At 36.2% G+C, this 18,707-nt stretch overlaps 1 protein-coding gene across 1 annotated transcript in view; it reads right to left on the bottom strand.

Annotated features, from left to right (window-relative positions):
* Positions 1 to 18,707, bottom strand: part of TMTC2 (transmembrane O-mannosyltransferase targeting cadherins 2) — a 257,259-nt gene that overhangs the window by 39,818 nt on the left and 198,734 nt on the right. Inside the window, exon 9 of the mRNA XM_059816783.1 lies at positions 7,193 to 7,274. Within this exon, the coding sequence (XP_059672766.1) occupies positions 7,193 to 7,274 (82 nt within the window). The remainder of the gene's footprint in view (positions 1 to 7,192; positions 7,275 to 18,707) is intronic.

Here is an 18,707-nt window from a genome sequence, read left to right as displayed (position 1 = left end):
ATACAGATGACCTCATGCTTTACAAATACTAAGCAAGATTCTGGACCCTGTGTCATTCCCCAGACACCTGGTGATGTATAAGGTTTGGAAAAGTGAAATTTGAATGGGAAAGAACTATACAGTTGCACTTTTGCAGCAGCTTCATGCTATCTCTTCAAAAATCCTCATAGTGAGATGGCACTTAAAACTCAAAACATATGATCATTAACAAAGAAGTCTCCAGGGTTGTTCGTGACACAGGCTTTTTCAGTTCCTGCAGAAACCCCAAATTTTGGCAACATGAGAGAAGCATAAAGCCACATTTCTAGCCCTGTCTCTGATCTGCAATTTCTATACCACATCTCTCTAGCAGTCTAGTATATTGTGCTGAGGAAGCAGAGTCAACCACGTATTTGGGATGTCAGAATGATTAGATTTAAGGATAAACTCAAGGGAAGAGCCAGAAACATGGAAATTCCACAGTGTTTAGGGTCAGTGACCTAGCTTGTTTGGAAATACTCCACTGCATTCTACTTAAGTGATTGGTTCTAAAGGGAGTTTGGAATAAATAGTTATTATAGTAGTTTGCAATAAACTTTTAACGTGTGATAGCAACAGCCTAGAGAGCAACAAAAAGGACTTGACAATTTCTGTACATATGCCCTTGTACACTCGTCATTCACAGCTGCCAAGAAAACCACAAATAAGACTTCAAATTGGTATATTCTTCTGAATAGCTCAGTTTCTGGTATATTCTTTTCCGGTTTCAGTTTGGAAGTAAGAAATACTATCTGTGTTAATAGTAGCTAGAGATTTTCTTAAATCAAAGTTATCGGAGAGAGTTCTGGAAGCAGAAAGATCGGAGGCTTAATGAAATCTTTCTACGAGTCAGTTACATCTCTTTTCCTTGTTTTGGGTCTAGGAATCCTGTCTTCCTGGAATTACATTCATTGATATTGTAGGAGGAGGTATAAGCCATAGCCCAAAGTCAGGATCTTAATTTGATGGCACTGTATGCTCAGGACAGAGAGATCCTTCCTCCAAAGAGCCCATATGTTCTATGAACTTATCTTGTTTGAGTATCATAAACTTGTTTTATAGTTTCCCTACAAAATCATTATATATTTAATGTTAGGATTTCCAAAAGATTTAAAATGGCAAAAAACCTTTCATTTGCTAAAAGGTTCATGAGTGCATATTGGGAAGGCTTGCAAGGTGACTTAGTGATGGACACAGTACATCTGGTTGGCTTTGATGCCATCTCGTCAAGGAATTTAATTTCTCAATACATAACCACCATGTAGCATCTGGTGCTCCCAATGCAGCAGATCCATGCACTCTGTTTTATTTATCATTTGGTATATACTGCATTTAGCTAACCTGTTAGTCAGAAATAAGACAATTCATTCACTGGAATTATCAATTTTGAAGTAATTTTTATTCATTTCATTGACGAAGATAAAAACTAACCTTCCTATGGACTAGGGTGACATTTCTTCCATCAGCATAAAACTCTCTTGAAGAAATGAGTAAGAATTCATTACTACATCATAGTTGATATTTCTCTTTGTTATCAATAAAACTTCAACATTTTATTTTTCATTATTACACTGTTTTCTTCATAAGATCTTTTCCTTAAATATATGAGAGAAAAACAAAGCTTTCCCAGGCTGCTCTTCAGGCAATGAAGAACAAAGACATAAAGCTCCAGCACTGTGAACAACGTGACTACAACGGAAATACTATAAATACATCACATCTAAGAAGAAAACTGAATGCACATCTGCAAACATACGTAAATTCTCATACTCACTAACACATGTAAGTGTATGACTTAAATACTGAAAAAAATGGTGCTTGAAAATCCTCTGCTATCATATTTCAATGATGAAATTTATTTTTAAGCTTAAACCACAGCAGTTCCAATCCATTTTCAAGCTGGGACTTAGGAGTGGTAAAGAAGTCATCTTTGGAGGCAAGACAGATACAAAGTGCTCACAGACCTAGGCGAAAATTTAGGCATCAAAAAGGGCTAAAAGTCCTGTACTGAAACAATGATTAGAAAGACTTAGGATGAAAGTGAAAAAAATAAAACCAGCAGTTAACAAGTTAAACTTGTATAAAAAAAATCAGGTAATATGAGAAAATCTATAAAAACAACTCCTAAACTATCACAAATTCAAAAGTGAAAGATAATGTAAAAAAAAAATTAGAATGTTTGGGAACATGTTAATATGTTCTTCCTTCAATGACAGTATAGCTAATATGCGTCAATTTTACTTAATCTGACAGCATGTTTTTCATTTTGTTTTATTCTGTAACTAGGAATGCACTGGAAAAGGCAGATGATCAATGTGAATTGCCTAATTAAGTGAATGCATAATTAATCTAATGAGAATAATCCATTTTTATAATGAAAAAGGAATCATTAAACAATTTAGAATTATTAGAAACAATGTATTATTCAAAGGAAACTATTTTAAAATGAGGTCTCAATGGTGATTAATAAAACAGAGTTAATTTGAACATCCTGTTGGGTTCTAGACTTCCCCATTCCAATTAAGCCATTACAAATGTAAAGGAGGGACCTCTGTACACACATTTATCTTGAAACCTCACTCCTCCCTTCTCTCTCTCTTTTTTTCCCCACTCCATTTTCATTATGTTGGAGAGAGGCCACTATATGAACTTTAAGAGGCATGGTAGCAAAACCTATTTTTCACAAACAAGTAAAATGAAATCTGCTTTAGTGGTGGGGTTTTTTTGTTTCTGCTTTTAAACAGCAAATTATAAAGGAAATAAGACAGTTTTGGAGGTAAAATGTTTGCATGACTTAAATTTCACTGTAGATTTATGGGGGGTTTTGTTTGCTTGTTTGTTTAAGTGAAAGCTAATACAGAAAGCCTTCAACAACTCGATTACACTGCATCTTACTAGCCATCTCAATGAAAAGATACTGAAGAATTTGTTTCTTTTCAAACAGATGAGCATTTAAGTATTTCACTGTTTGAAATTCATCTCATCTCTGTGCACTGACAAATTTTATACAGACTCGTTCTTCCACTTCTCCTGAGATAGGCTCAGTGCACACAGAAATATATCTTTGCTTCCTTTGTGGGTGGTCAATACTCTATCCAAAACTAAATCATCCCTGGGCCATAATGGCATGGTCTGACCTGGCTGAACATTCCTATGATGTTTGGCACATCATTTATTACGACATTTGACTTACTGACTTCTTTAAATGCCAACATGTTCTTATAATATTTATATGAAAATTCCTTTGGTCTTGATTAGTTCATAGGCATCTCTCTGTGGTTTCTCAGACTGACACATGGATTCATCCCACCTGACCATAGGCATTTAATTGAGGCAACTAGGTTAGATAGAGTCCCCTCTATGGTCAATGGAGACCATTTCAATTATGTCATCAATCTATTGATGACAGAAGCCACCAAGGTCCTGCAGGATCCAAAATGGCGTACTTGAGTTAATGTTCGAAGTAAAGTGGGATGCATGTGAGCCAATATCCTGAGTAGATGTGGGTAAGATATTTTAAAGAAAACTTGCCCAGAGAAAACAAAGATGGAAATTCAAAAATAAATAAGCATTTATTAAGTCCAACTTGTTTTAGTCCAAACTGTTCAATTTAAGTCTTCTTTAAAAAATGTGTATTAAAAATACCCAATTAAAAGCCTCAAACTTTATAGGAGCATTCAAATCTAGTATCTGAAATAATCTTCTCCAGTGTTTTAGTTTAAAAACTTGTAGGTTGTGCAAAAAATAATATTTTTATTGCCAGAGAATTTAAAATAAAAAATTGTACTGGTGCTTCTGCATTCTTTCCTCTGCCATTTTTTCTTCTTGATTCATATGCATTTCCTCTCTTTCATCTGTTAGGTGTTTCTGGTAGTGTAACGTCTATCTGAGTAGCTTGTATCAGATCACCCATCAAGACTCACATATTCCTAAGACAACAGTTTTGCACAAAGTTCAGATGTTCAGATAAATGACATGTGAGAAAGGAAAAAGGGGAAAAGAAGGAGAAAAGGGGGGAAGAAGGAGAAAAGGGGGGAAGAAGGAGAAAAGGGGAAAAGAAGGAGAAAAGGGGAAAAGAAGGAGAAAAGGGGAAAAGAAGGAGAAAAGGGGAAAAGAAGGAGAAAAGGGGAAAAGAAGGAGAAAATGTGGGCAGATGAGCAGCTGCCTGCATTTCAGCCTGAGAGGGGACTGCCACCCTCTCTGGTGACTAGAGTGAAAGCCACTTCCCCTTACGTTCAATGAAGTGACATCATGTCTGCAGTGTGCAGGGATTTATGTCTCTTCAGCTTTTCCACTAGTTCTCCCTTCAGACATCTCCAAGCGTAATGAGTTTGAGAAATACTCCTTTAAACCTAAAACCACTGACATCCAAAACCAGCAAATTACCTATACAAAACTAATTATAACACCAGCTTGATCAGAGAAATGTGCTGTGATGGTATTATCCAAGGACCAACATGAAACTGCTCACCTCTCTCCAAATTTTCATGTGATCAACTAAGCTGACTCCTGCACCAAATCATATCTAAGAATAGCTTTGGCTTAAGGCCTGAATTAAAGCACATTATAATACAAGTGTAAGCCTCTTAAATGATACAGTATATTTACAGTTTTTTCCTGATAGCTCCAAAAAAAGACCAAAAGGTTAGAAGTCAAAAAGAACATTTGCACATCCTGGGAGCACAAATTATAAGTGTGTACATCCATGTGCACTTGGAAGAAAATCTTCAGTCCATTTATTCCTGCTACTCCGTCAACACACTGTTGTGTCCCAACTGACCACTCTTTCATTTGGCTGTTCCGTGAAGTATGTGGTTTTTTAGGGCTGATGCAAACTATTTTATTCTCTGTTCCAACATCTTCATGCTGAGAAAAAAGTAATCTCTAAGATTTACATGCAAAATACGGATGTATTTCCCCATAGTTTAACACTTGGCATACTGGATGTAGACTGTACCTGTGACAAGGTGCTAAAACAAATTAATGAGATGTAGAGATATAGCTTAAAGTGTCCACAAGGGATTCCTGTGTAATATTTGGAGTGTCCCCGGTAACATGCACTACAGACTCAATACAAGAAATAGGTGGAAGGGAAAAGGGAAAGATAGGGAGAAAGAAAAGAAAGGGAAAAGGGAAAGAAAGAAAAGCAAGGATAATTCATTTCAAGTTTTACAAAGTCCTGTGCCCAAAGTGACAAGGTTTTGAGATCACTTGTACTACACAGACACATAAGCCAAGCAGAAGTAAATCATATCTTTCTCGTAGCTACTTTGATATAAACATCGAGTAACACCACTGAATTTGGTGAGGTGATCAGAATTTATACAATCAAAAGAAAAGGTTTCACCTGCATTCAGTAGAGCTCTCTGTGTAGAACACTCCACGACAGAGAACTAGTGACTGATATAGCGAACCTTCTTGTATCTACAGTCCTTCAGCATCGCATTTTACTATGCTGGTATTCCAAACACTAACTAAATTTTGCCCTTCGCTCCTAAGCTGCAGAGCAGAATCTCACTTATGTTGCAACAATGACCTCTGCACAAGGACAGAAACCACTTTTTGAACCCATGACACAATAATGGAAAAATTTGCTAAAGTTTTTGGGGAGTAATCTTAATTAGGAAACAACACACTTTTAATATTGTAGTCTAGTGATGAAGAAGTCAACACATGAGAGATGAATGATGATTTTAATAACCTTGCTTTTAGTTTATATAGCACTTGAAAATGACACAGAGGGAATATTGCAGGAAAAGACAGACAAGTCAATGAAGTAATGAGAGAGAAAAAGAAAAAAGTCTAGACCTGTAATAAAATATACACAATCATAACTTCAGTTGCTGGGAAGGATTGTTGAGACCTACCTTTGAATTTGTATGCGAATAGATTTCCTAATAAAATAGATTTCTTAATAATAAAGGCTGGAAGGGGCTTGAGTAGGATTTCAAGAAACAATCTGCTGCAACTTTTCCTCATTATCTTGAGATATCAACTATACTTATGTCGAATTGAAATAATGGAGCTTATGTGCACAAATACCCCTATCAGATTTACCTGCACAGGCATAAATAGAAGACAAGGTCACTAACTGCAATGATCCATAATGCAAAATAATGCAGCACTGAGCTACGTTCATCTAAATACCATGACATGTTCTAAGTAACAATGTATGCATCGATTCTGGGAGCCTAACATACATAATTTTACACTGCATAGGACCAAACAGAAATACAACGTGTGAGCAATTCAGACAAAGGAATCACACAAAGTAAAAACACTGTTATTATGCAAGATCAATTTTCCCTTTTGGCCACTCATTTTCATTTATTTTACATTTACCAGTTAGAATCAGAAGAGGAAATTAAAACAATATACAAAGGTCTATATAGTATGCCTGCGGTTCCCTACCTTCTTCCTTAACTAAGATGAATTTATTATTTCTTTCTATATTTTCCAATTGGGACTACACATCTTGCATCTTTAGATTTGTCTATTATCAGCTTTAAAATACAGTAAGAATTAGTCCATAAAGTTAAATATTTTTGGTTCCTTGGGACTAATCACATCTGGAAATATTCTTCTGCATATCTAGCAAAAACAGTCCAAAGTTACAAAGATACCTTCAAATTAACTGTGTGCTTTAAGCACATGCATGGCTTAGTATGACAATGATATAGCCAACTTGTCAAAACCTTTAGTAATACTTATCCATTTCAAGCCATGAAGATGCTGGGAAGGAGGTAGATGTAAGGCCCATAAGTCTTCAACAAAAAGCAGACACTTCGATATATAGAACTCACACACACTAAAGTATAACTTGTAGTTGCCCACCCACCAGCAGCCAGTGAAGTTAGGCCAAAACTGTTAATAATAATATTCCAGGCCATGAAACTTCGACATATGGCAATAGTCACCTTTTTAATTTCCCAGAGAGGCAGCAATACTGAAATACCCCTCACAGGAGGAAAGCTGTGCAAAATATGAAAATCTTCACCTCTCCCTCTGCAGTGATTAACAAATTGAAATGGAGATGAAGTTATACATGGTAGATTAGTTTCTTTCCCTTTAAAGAAGGTATTTTGCCAGTAGCACTTTTCAAATCCTTAGTCACTCAGAGAGATTAACAGCAATCCTGGAATACGTGTGGAAACCCTATCTATCTGAAACGTACCATAATGCATGTAGCAGTTTCCTTTGGTAGGATCCAGCTGAATAGCCTTCACAAAGTACTTCTCTGCCTCACTCTTGCGTCCCTTAAAAAAGAAAAAAAAAGAAGGAGGGAAAAATTATTTTAACAGCGTGTCACCATGGAGCAATCATGTACAGTTACTATTTCCAAATCCAGGCACTAGAGAAAAACAACTACTATTATCACTAGACTTAAGTAAATATGAATGTTTAAGTGTTACAGTAAGCTTTGTGGTCAGCTACTTTATGCTGCAGATCTCCAGACTGAGGAAGAAATGTGTCCAACATCGTCAATGTCCAAGAAGTAAGGAAGTGGTAGAAATGTACTGCAAAAAATATTGTAAAGGGCTGTGGATGAACATCAAGCTCCACACTACTTTTCTGGACAGGCATCAGGATGAGCATTACACAGACCCAAGCCAAAATCAGAAGGGAAGGTAGGAAGGAGTTTTAGCCATGCTCTTAAAAAAAAAAGAGGGGGTAGGGGAGAAGGGAAAAAACATTCTGGTTTTATGAAATCATAGAATCACAAAATATCTCAAGTTGGAAGGGACCCATAAGGATCATTGAGTCCAACTTCCTGCTCCTTGCAGGACTACCTAAACCTAAACCATATGATTAAGAGTGTTGTCCAGACGCTCCTTGAAGTCTGACAGGCTTGATGCTGTGACCACTTCCCTGGGGAGACTGTTCCAGTGACCGACCACCCTCTCAGTGAAGAACCTTTCCTAATGCCCAATCTGAACTTCCCCTGATGCAGCTTCACTCCATTTCCTCGTGTCCTAAGTAACACTATATACACAGCCAACAATAAAGTCACCAAAAACAAAGGTATATAAATAGAAAAAATTTTGGATTTTAATGTGGGAAATTAATTCTGTCAACCATAAAACATAACTGAAATAGAAAAGGTAGTTTTTAAAGACAATGGCCAATGGTATGACAAAATGGACAGAAAAAAATGAACAGAAATGATGGTAAAAAGAACACACATGTTCTAAACCACAGATTTTCTTATCGCTGAAATTATCAAGCCACTGAAGTTGCATTATGGTACACAAGTGCCAGAGCGGATCCATTAGTGGTCATGACTCTTTTTATGAAGAAAACAGCCATATTGGATTAGCCTAGCCTGATACTCAAGCACAAATTGCCATCAGCTATTCAGTAAGCTACCTGTGACCTGTTTATCTCTATCCTCATGAAATTAGTTGCTGCGGTTTGTGTTATAAAATAGAAGGCCTCCAGAACAAAGAACAGTTAAGCTTAACCACAGTGGAAGAAAGGCATTGTGGTCTACACCTTTCAAGGTTGCCTTGAGTGTTATTTCACAGATAGAAGCATATAGGCTTTCTCAAGTTTTGTGGTCTGGAAACAGACATTGCACACATCCTGCACTATCCCACAAGTTAACATAGGAATAATAACGAGGTCTGTTCATGATTACAGCTGCTCCAGATTATCAGTATTTCCCTCAAGGGCCTTAGAGACAATAAAATAAAGAGAGAGAAAGAAGTTGTGCAACACACCAAGAACTATATCAAGACCAGCTTCCACCAAAACCAACATAAAGGCCATATTTCCAAGAGATCATCCTGGCAAAGATACAAGCAGGCTTTTCATTTACAATATTCCAGTTTCACAAAATGAATGTTCATGGGAGGTAAGTGTTTAGCCTTATTATTTAGTAAACTTTCTTTGGTAAATCCATACACCTTAAAGCCATATCCACATGGCACAAGACTCCTGTCAACTCAATGATGCAACTACGTGATAGAGTACACTATCTTATACTACAGTGCCTTTCATCCCTTTAAAAAACAAACAAACAAACAAAAAAACAAAAAAAAACAAAAAACCAAAAAAAGACATGTAGCACAGACTGATTATTCCTCATCTACTAGTGCAGTAAAGACACATCTACAGATTATATGCAATTTCTTTTTTTAAATAGCATACAACCATAGTTGAGAAGAAAAAGTGAAGAAGAAAATAATTTCTAATTGAAAACACAATGTAAATTTGGGTCAGTATAAAATAATTATTCAAATTAAGACAATTGGGGTGATGGTGGGGCAGGGAGGGTGATAATTAAACACTAGATTTTGCACATTTGACTCCAAGGTTTGCATTCTTAGTCCAGCAAAAGTTACCACGACGTATGTAAGCCCAGCCTTGAGGCTTCAAAATGACAGGCACCAATCGTATGTAACACTAATACTGACAGAATTAACTTCTAGAGATTTTGCATCATTGCTTTTTTTAACAGACTAACATCATTAGTTTTAGTTAGTTGCACGCTGTCTCTGTGTCTATTTCCAGAACGTAAAAGGACAGTTCATTGAAGAGGGTCACAAAATGCGTAGCTTCTGCCTACAGAACTATGACTATAATGCCACAAACATTTGTCAAACATGATTAATTTTCATTTACTGGGATCACCAAAAATACATGACTGGTCTACTGTTTTTGGCATTTTCCAAATGGCATGTTGCACTCAAGTTCAGGCCAGTCAGGAGATCTGGAGTACATAATGATGACAGGTGCCAGCATACACAGCATCAAAGGAATGACTGTGCTATTAACAGGCTTAAATACTCATTAACAGATAAAGGGGAGAAAAATCTTTCATTTTATTACCCAAGACATAAAATGATCTGACCACAAGCCATCAGCACAGCTACATTTGTTCATGTTGGCCATCATTTTCATATATACACATTTATCAAAAAGCAAGAAAAGAATGAAAGCATTTTCTTGCAGAACAGCATTCTGAAGAACCTTGCATCACGCCATCTAAAATTTCCCCTTGGTGCCATCTGTCTGCTGCTAAAATGTCAATACCTCAACACAGATTTAATACACCTTATTTTTGTGTCAAGTGTTATAAAATCCAAACACTTGACAAAATCAGGCTGTTTCACAATTAAAATTTAGCATTTATCAACTTTTTTCAACTGTCCAATGTACACCTTAACTACCGTAACAGAACATACACACCATGCAGTTCGATTAAGATGGCAATCCCCGTCATTGCCCCTTCCCCACTGTATGTGTTCAGTGTTAAATAAAACACATGGCATTAGGGAATAAAATTCTAACTTTTAAAGAAAATCCAAATAATTGTTTAAACAGCTGAAAAACACCGTTTAGGTGCAGGAAGGCATTTTGTGTGCATGTTCGTCGTTATGTGTACTAACCCATACAAATGCAGGCATTGAGAGCCACTGGAAACCTCCCAATTTCTTGCAGCAGGGTGTGCAGTTGTGTATGCACAACCCCATACTTTGGCAATTTTACAAAGCAAAAAATATAAGTTTACAACTGCATGCTAGCAGACTTATTTGAAGGATAAAAAAGTTATTCATAAGATTTTAATGGAAAGACTCAATGACTCTAAGGATTAATAATGGGACACAAAATACTTTTCACCTGTTGGTCACCAGTTCACATCCAGTCCAGGTCCGTAGCTAATGAAAAGGTGCTATCTGACAGCTACCGGTTTGCTCAGGAGAAATGAGTGGGTGGTCCTAGCCCAAGCCCTAATGGAGATCCTCTGCAAAGACTCACTGGCATATTTACGGCTTTTCAGTGCCGAAACCAATGAGACAGAATCATAAAACACTGAATGGCAATCTCATTGCTGGGGGGAAAAAAACACAATGAAGACACTTCAATAATTGATTTGGAAGACTGTGCTGATATTCTCCTTACTGGACCTGGACCTTACTCTAATGCCTATAATGAGGACAAACTTTCAACAGTTTTCCATTAATAAAGAAAACTTGATTTTTTTTCCCTGTGCCTAAATAAATATGAATTTCCCATGATTACCACCTTTCAGCAACACTAGCGAATAAAAGGAAAAAAGTGAATGTAACTGACACATGACTCATAACCTAGCACGCCAGTTGTCCTGGCTTTCAGAAAAACTCCACTCTCCACAAATCATGCAGACTTCAAATCAGAATGGCTGGTTGCTTGCAGTTTTGGAAGCCAAAGAGTTAAGTGTTTAAATATGAATTCAGGAGCTTGATTTTTAAGACCAGTTCTCTGTAGAAGTTGACTGCAAGGTGGTTTTTGTCTGGTTGGTTGCTTCTTCCCTAGAGACCAGGACAATGGATCCGACTGTGCTAATACGGTCAGACATACTGCTTAACTGGGCTTTCCTACAGAAGACTGTTATGATCACCACAACAAACAAAAGAGAGCTAGCTAAGGGCAGTTGATGCATTAGTAGAAGACCCTGTATTTATCCTTAAATTATTAAAAAACTGAGGACAAAACTACTGGTTTTATATGCACCCCATTTTTTTCCCGACTCTGCTGGCAAACTGTGCCAAATTTACGTTAAGGCAGCTGTTGTATTTCAGGCTGCTGGAGGCCCAGAGATCCTGAGATGCTAGTAAAATTGGAAAAGATTAATACAGCTGAGCAACTCTGAATAACCCTCTTGTGGAAACTATGATGACACAGTGGCAACCAGTAAGGTGGTTCAACAAATTAGGTGGCCTCTGCAATTTAAACCAACTTTATATTTCATATATTCATTATCTTCGAAGTGTGCAAGGGTTTTAATCAGCAGAGCAGAGACTTCACTCTTCAATATAATTTTACCAGCTTTAACTGGTAATAATGTGATTGCATAAGAACTCAATTTGTGTCACAAATGCAGTTGACTGTCATTCCCCACATCTGCTCGATTTTTTTTGGCAAGCATTCACATTTTTTAATAAAAGGAATTGAATTATGAAGAGATTTTTTAATGGAAGATTGATTAAACTGCGGACACTGAATACAGAAAGAATTATTATTTTACATATTTCCTTCTTCCTCTCTAGGACATTTTAAAGTCACAAAGAGACTACGCAAGGATAGTAAAAAGGTCTGAACTGAACTTGTGACTTCATTTCATGTTTCTTTAAGTTACTGCAGACCTACATATCGGTTTCATAACCAGTTCCTTTTGCCTTACAAAAGTTGTCATGGGACTGGCAAACCACAATTTACATGGTGCATAACTGAGCAAATTAGTGATAAAGTCAAAATGTTTTTAGTTACCTGAACTAAAGAAACAGGAACTAGAGAGTTGCATCTAACAATGAGGTCACTGACATATGCAAGCTCCTCATTCCTCGTCTAAATATTAGGACTTAAGAAATGACTTTAATATCAAGTATTTAGTAGCTAAATGGATGGATTCTTCTTTTCCCCTCATTTTGCTGTTATTTCTGCAACTCTTCCTTCTTCACTCTGAATTACAGTGTGAATATCTTACACTATAATTTGTATGTGAAATGCTAGTCACACTGAAATACATGGGATTTGCATTATTCACATCAAAGGTCCAAAATTTATCTCAGTCTTTATACTTCCTGTGCAGCAAAGAGATAAATCTTGCCTCTTCATCTCATCTTTATAATAATGAAACAAAAACAACTGAACATGGCAGAGAAGCAATGACTTCTAAAGGTTAACATCTGGTCCAGAAAAACACCCACACAAGGCAAGATTTGTAATGAGAAGTGATTTGTAGTGAGAAGCACTATATATTTCATTAGAAAAACAAATAGTCATGGGGGGAGGAGTTTACAGTCATGCAAAGCCCTTCTTTGCCCAACTAATATCAGTGGGCTTGTAAAAGATGCTATCTTTTCAAACAAAGTTTTCTGCTCTCATATCCTTAGATGATCACAGTGAGAAACAATACTGTTACTAGTACTGATCCTCTCAAGTTTTGGCTCTCTAACAACTTCAAGAACATGAGAATATTATTCCTCTTTGGTATAATATATTAATCTCAGTATATGGGAACAAGAATTGGATTACTTCGGGGGAAATGAGGGTATAAATCTGTATCTACTAATCCACCATAATTCACCACATACTAATCTTTACCTCATAGTAAATGTGAGGCAACATTCTCATTATTGTCCAATGTGATGCATTCACATACCCTTGACCCTGAGATCGTGACTCTCCTTCCCAGTCATTTCACTGTACCAGGGTCCTCACACGCAGGTGAGTCTATACATACTCCTTGTGTAATCTAATTACTTTTAGAAATAAGCCTTGGTAGGATCAATAAAATGCAACATCTTGTTTTAGTTCAATCCTCTATTTGCACCTTAAGTGGTTCATTTCCATCTAAATATATCATGTTAGTCCTCCTTCAACCACAGGTGGACTAAAAATCCATCTACTAGCCTGACTGAGATTCTACTGAAGTTGGTGTAATTTTTCTATGAGCCAAGGTTATTTCGGAGGATAATAACATAAACTGGGTTCTTGAGTCTACATCTACGGGGATAATTAATGGCATGATAATCAGAGAACTGAGATTTAAGCATTGCCCATTGACTTTGGTCAGAATCCACTGGAGCTTAAGTATTTTTGAATGTGACACCACTGCTTATACATATGTCTAGGAATCTAAAGCACAGCTCATAACTTTACTGGCTTGGGGCATAATTCAGAGCCTATTAAGGTGATATTTTCTTCAAGCAAAGCAGTATGTATCTGATTAAGCAATAATATCCTAGAGCTATTTGACATCCATTTTCTTGTTTTATGGGTCTCATATCACAAAAAGCATTCTGTTTTATTAAAGCATTCAAAATGATATGGGAAAGAAATACAGGTACAGGATTATTTTTTTTCCTTGAAGTTTTTTTTGGTTGTTTTGTTTGTTTGTTTGTTTTAAAGATACACTCATTTTTTACTCTTTCTTTTTGGGCAACTTTAAGTCTAAAAGGAATTCACCTCATTACGTCATTCTTAAAACCAAGAAAGATTGGGTACAGTCTTAAGTAAACTTTTAAGGAACAGATTTCGTTTGACACCTTGTGATTTATTTACTGTCTAGACCCATATTGAAAAGTTCACCCCGGCCATTAAGATTTAGATTATTTTATATCAAGAATATGTAATGAAATGTTAAGTAAATTTCCATGTTAGGCACTTTCTTTTCCATTCAGTCTTAAGCCACTTTTTATATTTTCTGATAAAGTAGTGTATTAATATGTACTCATATTTCACTGGCCAGTCAGTAGAATATAAATCCACTATCTCCACATACTGTTTTCACTGAGTCCTACGAATTTCTTCTCAGCTAAATTTGGCCTATATCATGCATTTTTCTATGATTACTGACAAAATTACTACATGCAGAGTAATAACAGGTGACTGGTGGCTATATTCAACCATGTAGCAAAACAAAAAGATCTCTTTCTTTCATGAAAGTAGTTCATCCTGTGTCAGTGATGTTTTCTACAACAAGCTTTAAATTTATGTTGAGTAAAGTGAGAAGTTTAGGGCTCCCCTTTTCCTGTCTACAGGAAGTTAGAAACAAGATACAGAAGATGAAATCCCTAAAGGAGGTTAGTGAGGGGTTATGTGTTTAAATATCTGCTCCAGCGTAATTTACCAACTAGTTAGATGGATACGTTGTATTTAAATGAAAATACTCCATTTTACAATTAATTCTGTTACATTTGGCATGCAGCCAAACATATGTCCTAAGGGGACTGAAAAGTATATCTATGGATGCAAAACTTATGGCATGTGGCCAACCTCAGAAGAAATACAAGCTCAGTAGATGTCAGCTATTGAAATTTCTGTAGTTCGGAAATCCTGACATTCAGCCTGGAGGTGTTAATGCTCCAGATATACCGGATAACCAAACCTTAAAAAAAATAGGGCTCGTGGTTCTGAAGTCAATAAACATGACTTTCCACATTGGAGAGGGAAACCCACCCCTCCCATCCCCTACAAGTGAATTGCTTGTAAACTGGAAATAAAAATGACAACAACTTCTGACATTTTGCAAATTTCAGAACCAAATCCAAACTTTGCGCTTGGATCAGTTTTAACCATCAAGGGATTTCAAGTGGAAAGAAGAATTGTAGTGTCTGTGTCAGACTCCATAGACAAAGGGAATACACGACAAAAAAGTAGCAGTGGCTATTGCTTGGCTTAACTTGACTTCGGGAGAACCTTCTCAAGTATTCAATGTCATTTATACTTTATTAAGATGGGAGTTTAACTGAAATACCCCCTTTTCATTAAAAAATTCTTCCTAGGAGGAGTACTAACAGCCAAGGGGTTTAGCCTCCCCAAATGAAATATCTAACAGTTTTGCTCATCTAATTAAATTGACTCATTCAGAAAATGTCTTAAAAAATTGAAGATTTCTATATGTGTAGGCATTTATTTATCATTCCCAAAAGAAGTATTACTAAATATATATATATATATTTTTAAAGGAATTGATTACTAAAAGAAGGGATAAACTGTTCTAAAAAAATCATACCTAAATTTAACATATAGCATTTCAATTGCTATGTCTTAAGAACAGTCACAATTCTTTCAACATCATGACTGTTCTACCTCATCCCTGCTTTCTTCCAATTTGTATAAATTTAGAGAGACAAAAAAAATGTAGCAATCAACCAGTGACATAAAAAATGACAATATGACAAAGCTGTCAAACAGAAATGCAAATTTCCTTTCTGTGCTGGAACATAAGCAGCAAGTAATTACAGAAATATAAATGTTGAATTAGTCTATTCATTATTGCACTATGATGTTCCCCTTTTCCCCTGCTGTCCCATTTCTTTCTGTTCTTACTACCTTCCACTTATTTCTACATTGTCATTTATTTATATTTATTTTGAGATGACTTTCAAGGACTACATGAATTACTGAATACAGTAGTGTATTTGATAGTGGCACTCTGAGTAATTTCACAACTAAACAAAAATGGCAGGATACCTCTCTGGCCTTCTGTTTGTCAGGAACATAAGCTACAAACAACTGCAGGGAAAAATATGGCCACCCACTGAGGAGGGAGTATTTTGAAACTTAAAAAGATTATTTAACTTCAGTGTTGATACTTGAATGTCACAATCCTGTTTCTTTTATTTTAATCCGAAACACTGTCAGTCTCTATCATGTCTATGTCTGCTTTCTTCCCATGTCCCTTTGGAGAAAACATTTTAAAATAAAATATTTTAGATTTTAGGGAATCTTCTAGGGTGTTTATTACTGAATTTAATATGGTTTGGAGCTGTAACACAGAAATTTTACAAGGCAAAGTAAATTTTTCTTACAGCACTTTGGGTGATTTTCCAAGCCAGTAAAAAATAGGAGATTAACGGCACTGTGTGGTGCCATGTAAAATGCGAGAAAACACTGTGCAATTTTTCCCCAAAAAATACAGCAAAGCCTGTAATTCCTAGATGCAACACGCTAAATGTTACAATATGGGGCTGCCCCTAAGTATTTTAGCAATTATAGGCACTACTGCAAGCTGTGAGGGGTGGCTTGTGGGCTCAAGTTCACTCAAAACAGATAAAACAAAACTTCAAAACAGATTTATTTGTAATTGAAATAAAGCTTCTCAGACTAGTGTGCTACTATAACAATCATCCACTGCCTGATGACAGAGAGGCCAGCCATTAGGAGGAAGGGTTTCTTAGTCTTCTCTTTAAGATGACTAAAGTGGGAGGAGAAAAAAAAAATTAAAAGCCTTACTTATAAACGATTTCTTTTTCAGCAGGATAGCCAACCCTTTCTCTTCTAGAAAGTCTGCTCATAAAATGGAAAATGAATTACAGCACATGCTCAAGGCCTCAACCTGGCACTGTCATTTTTGAGAGACTCATTTTTATCTTGGAACTGGGAGCCTTGCAATTTTAAAGCCTTTTACAAAAATTATGCTTTTCTTTGTGATATAGAAATAAATTACTTAAGCAAGGGATGAGGCTCAGATGCTGTGGTACCAAACTCCCGTGCTACCAGGAGACTGGCTAGGTCAACTAACATGTCACATTGACAAATAAATTTTTCCAGTAATTTATGTAGCTTAAAAACTTAAAGATATGAAAAGCACTTGGAAATGCATAATGCTAAAGCACTACACTCCTAAACAGCTACATGTTGTTTCTGAAAAATAAATAATAAAAAAAGCACAAACTTAAGCCCCAGACAACTGGCTATTTTCCAATTATTCTACAAGCTGAGCTAATCATGCTTTTCAACTGCTAAATTATGCTGTTCTAATATATTTTCCGGAAAATTGTAGCTTAGTGAGCTGTAATTTTTAGATACGAACATATAACATTATCCAATATAGGGGTTATGAAGTACTTGCGACTTATGATGTTAGGTAAGAAGACAGTAAATTCATTAGCTATTCCTTTGGAGCTCTTAAATTGGTCTGGTTTTTTCTGCATATACAGCAGCACGCCCAAGTCCACCTGGCATTTCTTGTATCCCAAAAGAGGTAACAAGCCTCGAGACAAATATTTGCATTAAAATAAAAGCAGAGAGAATTAGTTTAGTACTAATAAATAATTTTTTACTCCAGAGGTTTTATTGCATGTAAATTAGAACTATACCACTTATGTATTTCAAGAATCAATGACAAATGAACAGCTATTTTTGGTTTGGTTTTTGGTTGGTTGGTTGGTTTGTCTTGTGTCAATGTAAATTACAGTTATTACAAGCTGATCAGCAAATTCTGAGTTTTATGAATGTATTTTTATTCAGGAAGTAAACTTTACTGAGAATAATTTTGTGCAGAAATGACATGTTTAGTATTTAGAATTATTATTGATGGATAAGTTCATCACCAGCAGGTTTTCAGGGGTACGGAAGGGAAGCTTGTTTTATTTTGATTTTTATTTCACATTTCACTTTATTTGGTTACTTTGGTTTTGCATCTTTCCATGTTCCCAGATACACACATGCAGAAATTTGTGTAGGCGTTGGAAAAGAAAATATTAGTTCTTCAGGTTTGTCTAATCACCTGTCAGAGCCTGGGCTTACAACACTCTATACTCTCAAATTTCACATACTTTTAAACTCAAAAAATAAAATACTTTCTCAGGAATTCTCCTGTTCTTGAATAAATACATTTTTAACTGTTCATTAAAACATCTCTAGAAGTAAACAAACAAACTACTTATTAACACCCTCAAAGGTTGTCAGTGATCTTCATCTCAAAATAGAATGTTGCACAGAAATAACAAAACATTGTATTGTCTTTTGAAGCCTTTTTCTGAAATATATGGAAACTTATGAATGAAATAATTTACAAATTGTATGTGGTTTTATTGAGCATATTTTATTCCGTGTTGGTGTGGCCTCACCTTGAATACTGTGTGCAGTTCTGGGGCCTACAGTTTAAGAAGGATGTTAAGGTCCTTGGATGCATCCAGAGAAGGGCAACAAAGCTGGTGAAAGGTCTGGAAGGCACATCCTATGAGGAGCAGCTATAGACTTTGGGTTTGCCTAGTTTGGAGAAAAGGAGGCTGAGGGGCGACCTCATTGCTCTCTCCAGCTTCCTGAGGAGGGAAAGTGGAGATGGAGGTGCTGATCTCTTCTCCCTGGTATGCAGCGATAGGACGTGTGGGAATGGTTCAAAGCTGCACCAGGGGAAGTTTAGAATGAACATTAGGAAGCATTTCTTGACTGAGAGGGTGGTCAAACACTGG

This window comes from Gavia stellata, chromosome 4, assembly GCF_030936135.1.
Source record: "Gavia stellata isolate bGavSte3 chromosome 4, bGavSte3.hap2, whole genome shotgun sequence".
NCBI lineage: Eukaryota > Metazoa > Chordata > Aves > Gaviiformes > Gaviidae > Gavia > Gavia stellata.
Note: the sequence above shows the minus strand (reverse complement) of the source record. Positions and strands in the feature narration are given on the sequence as shown.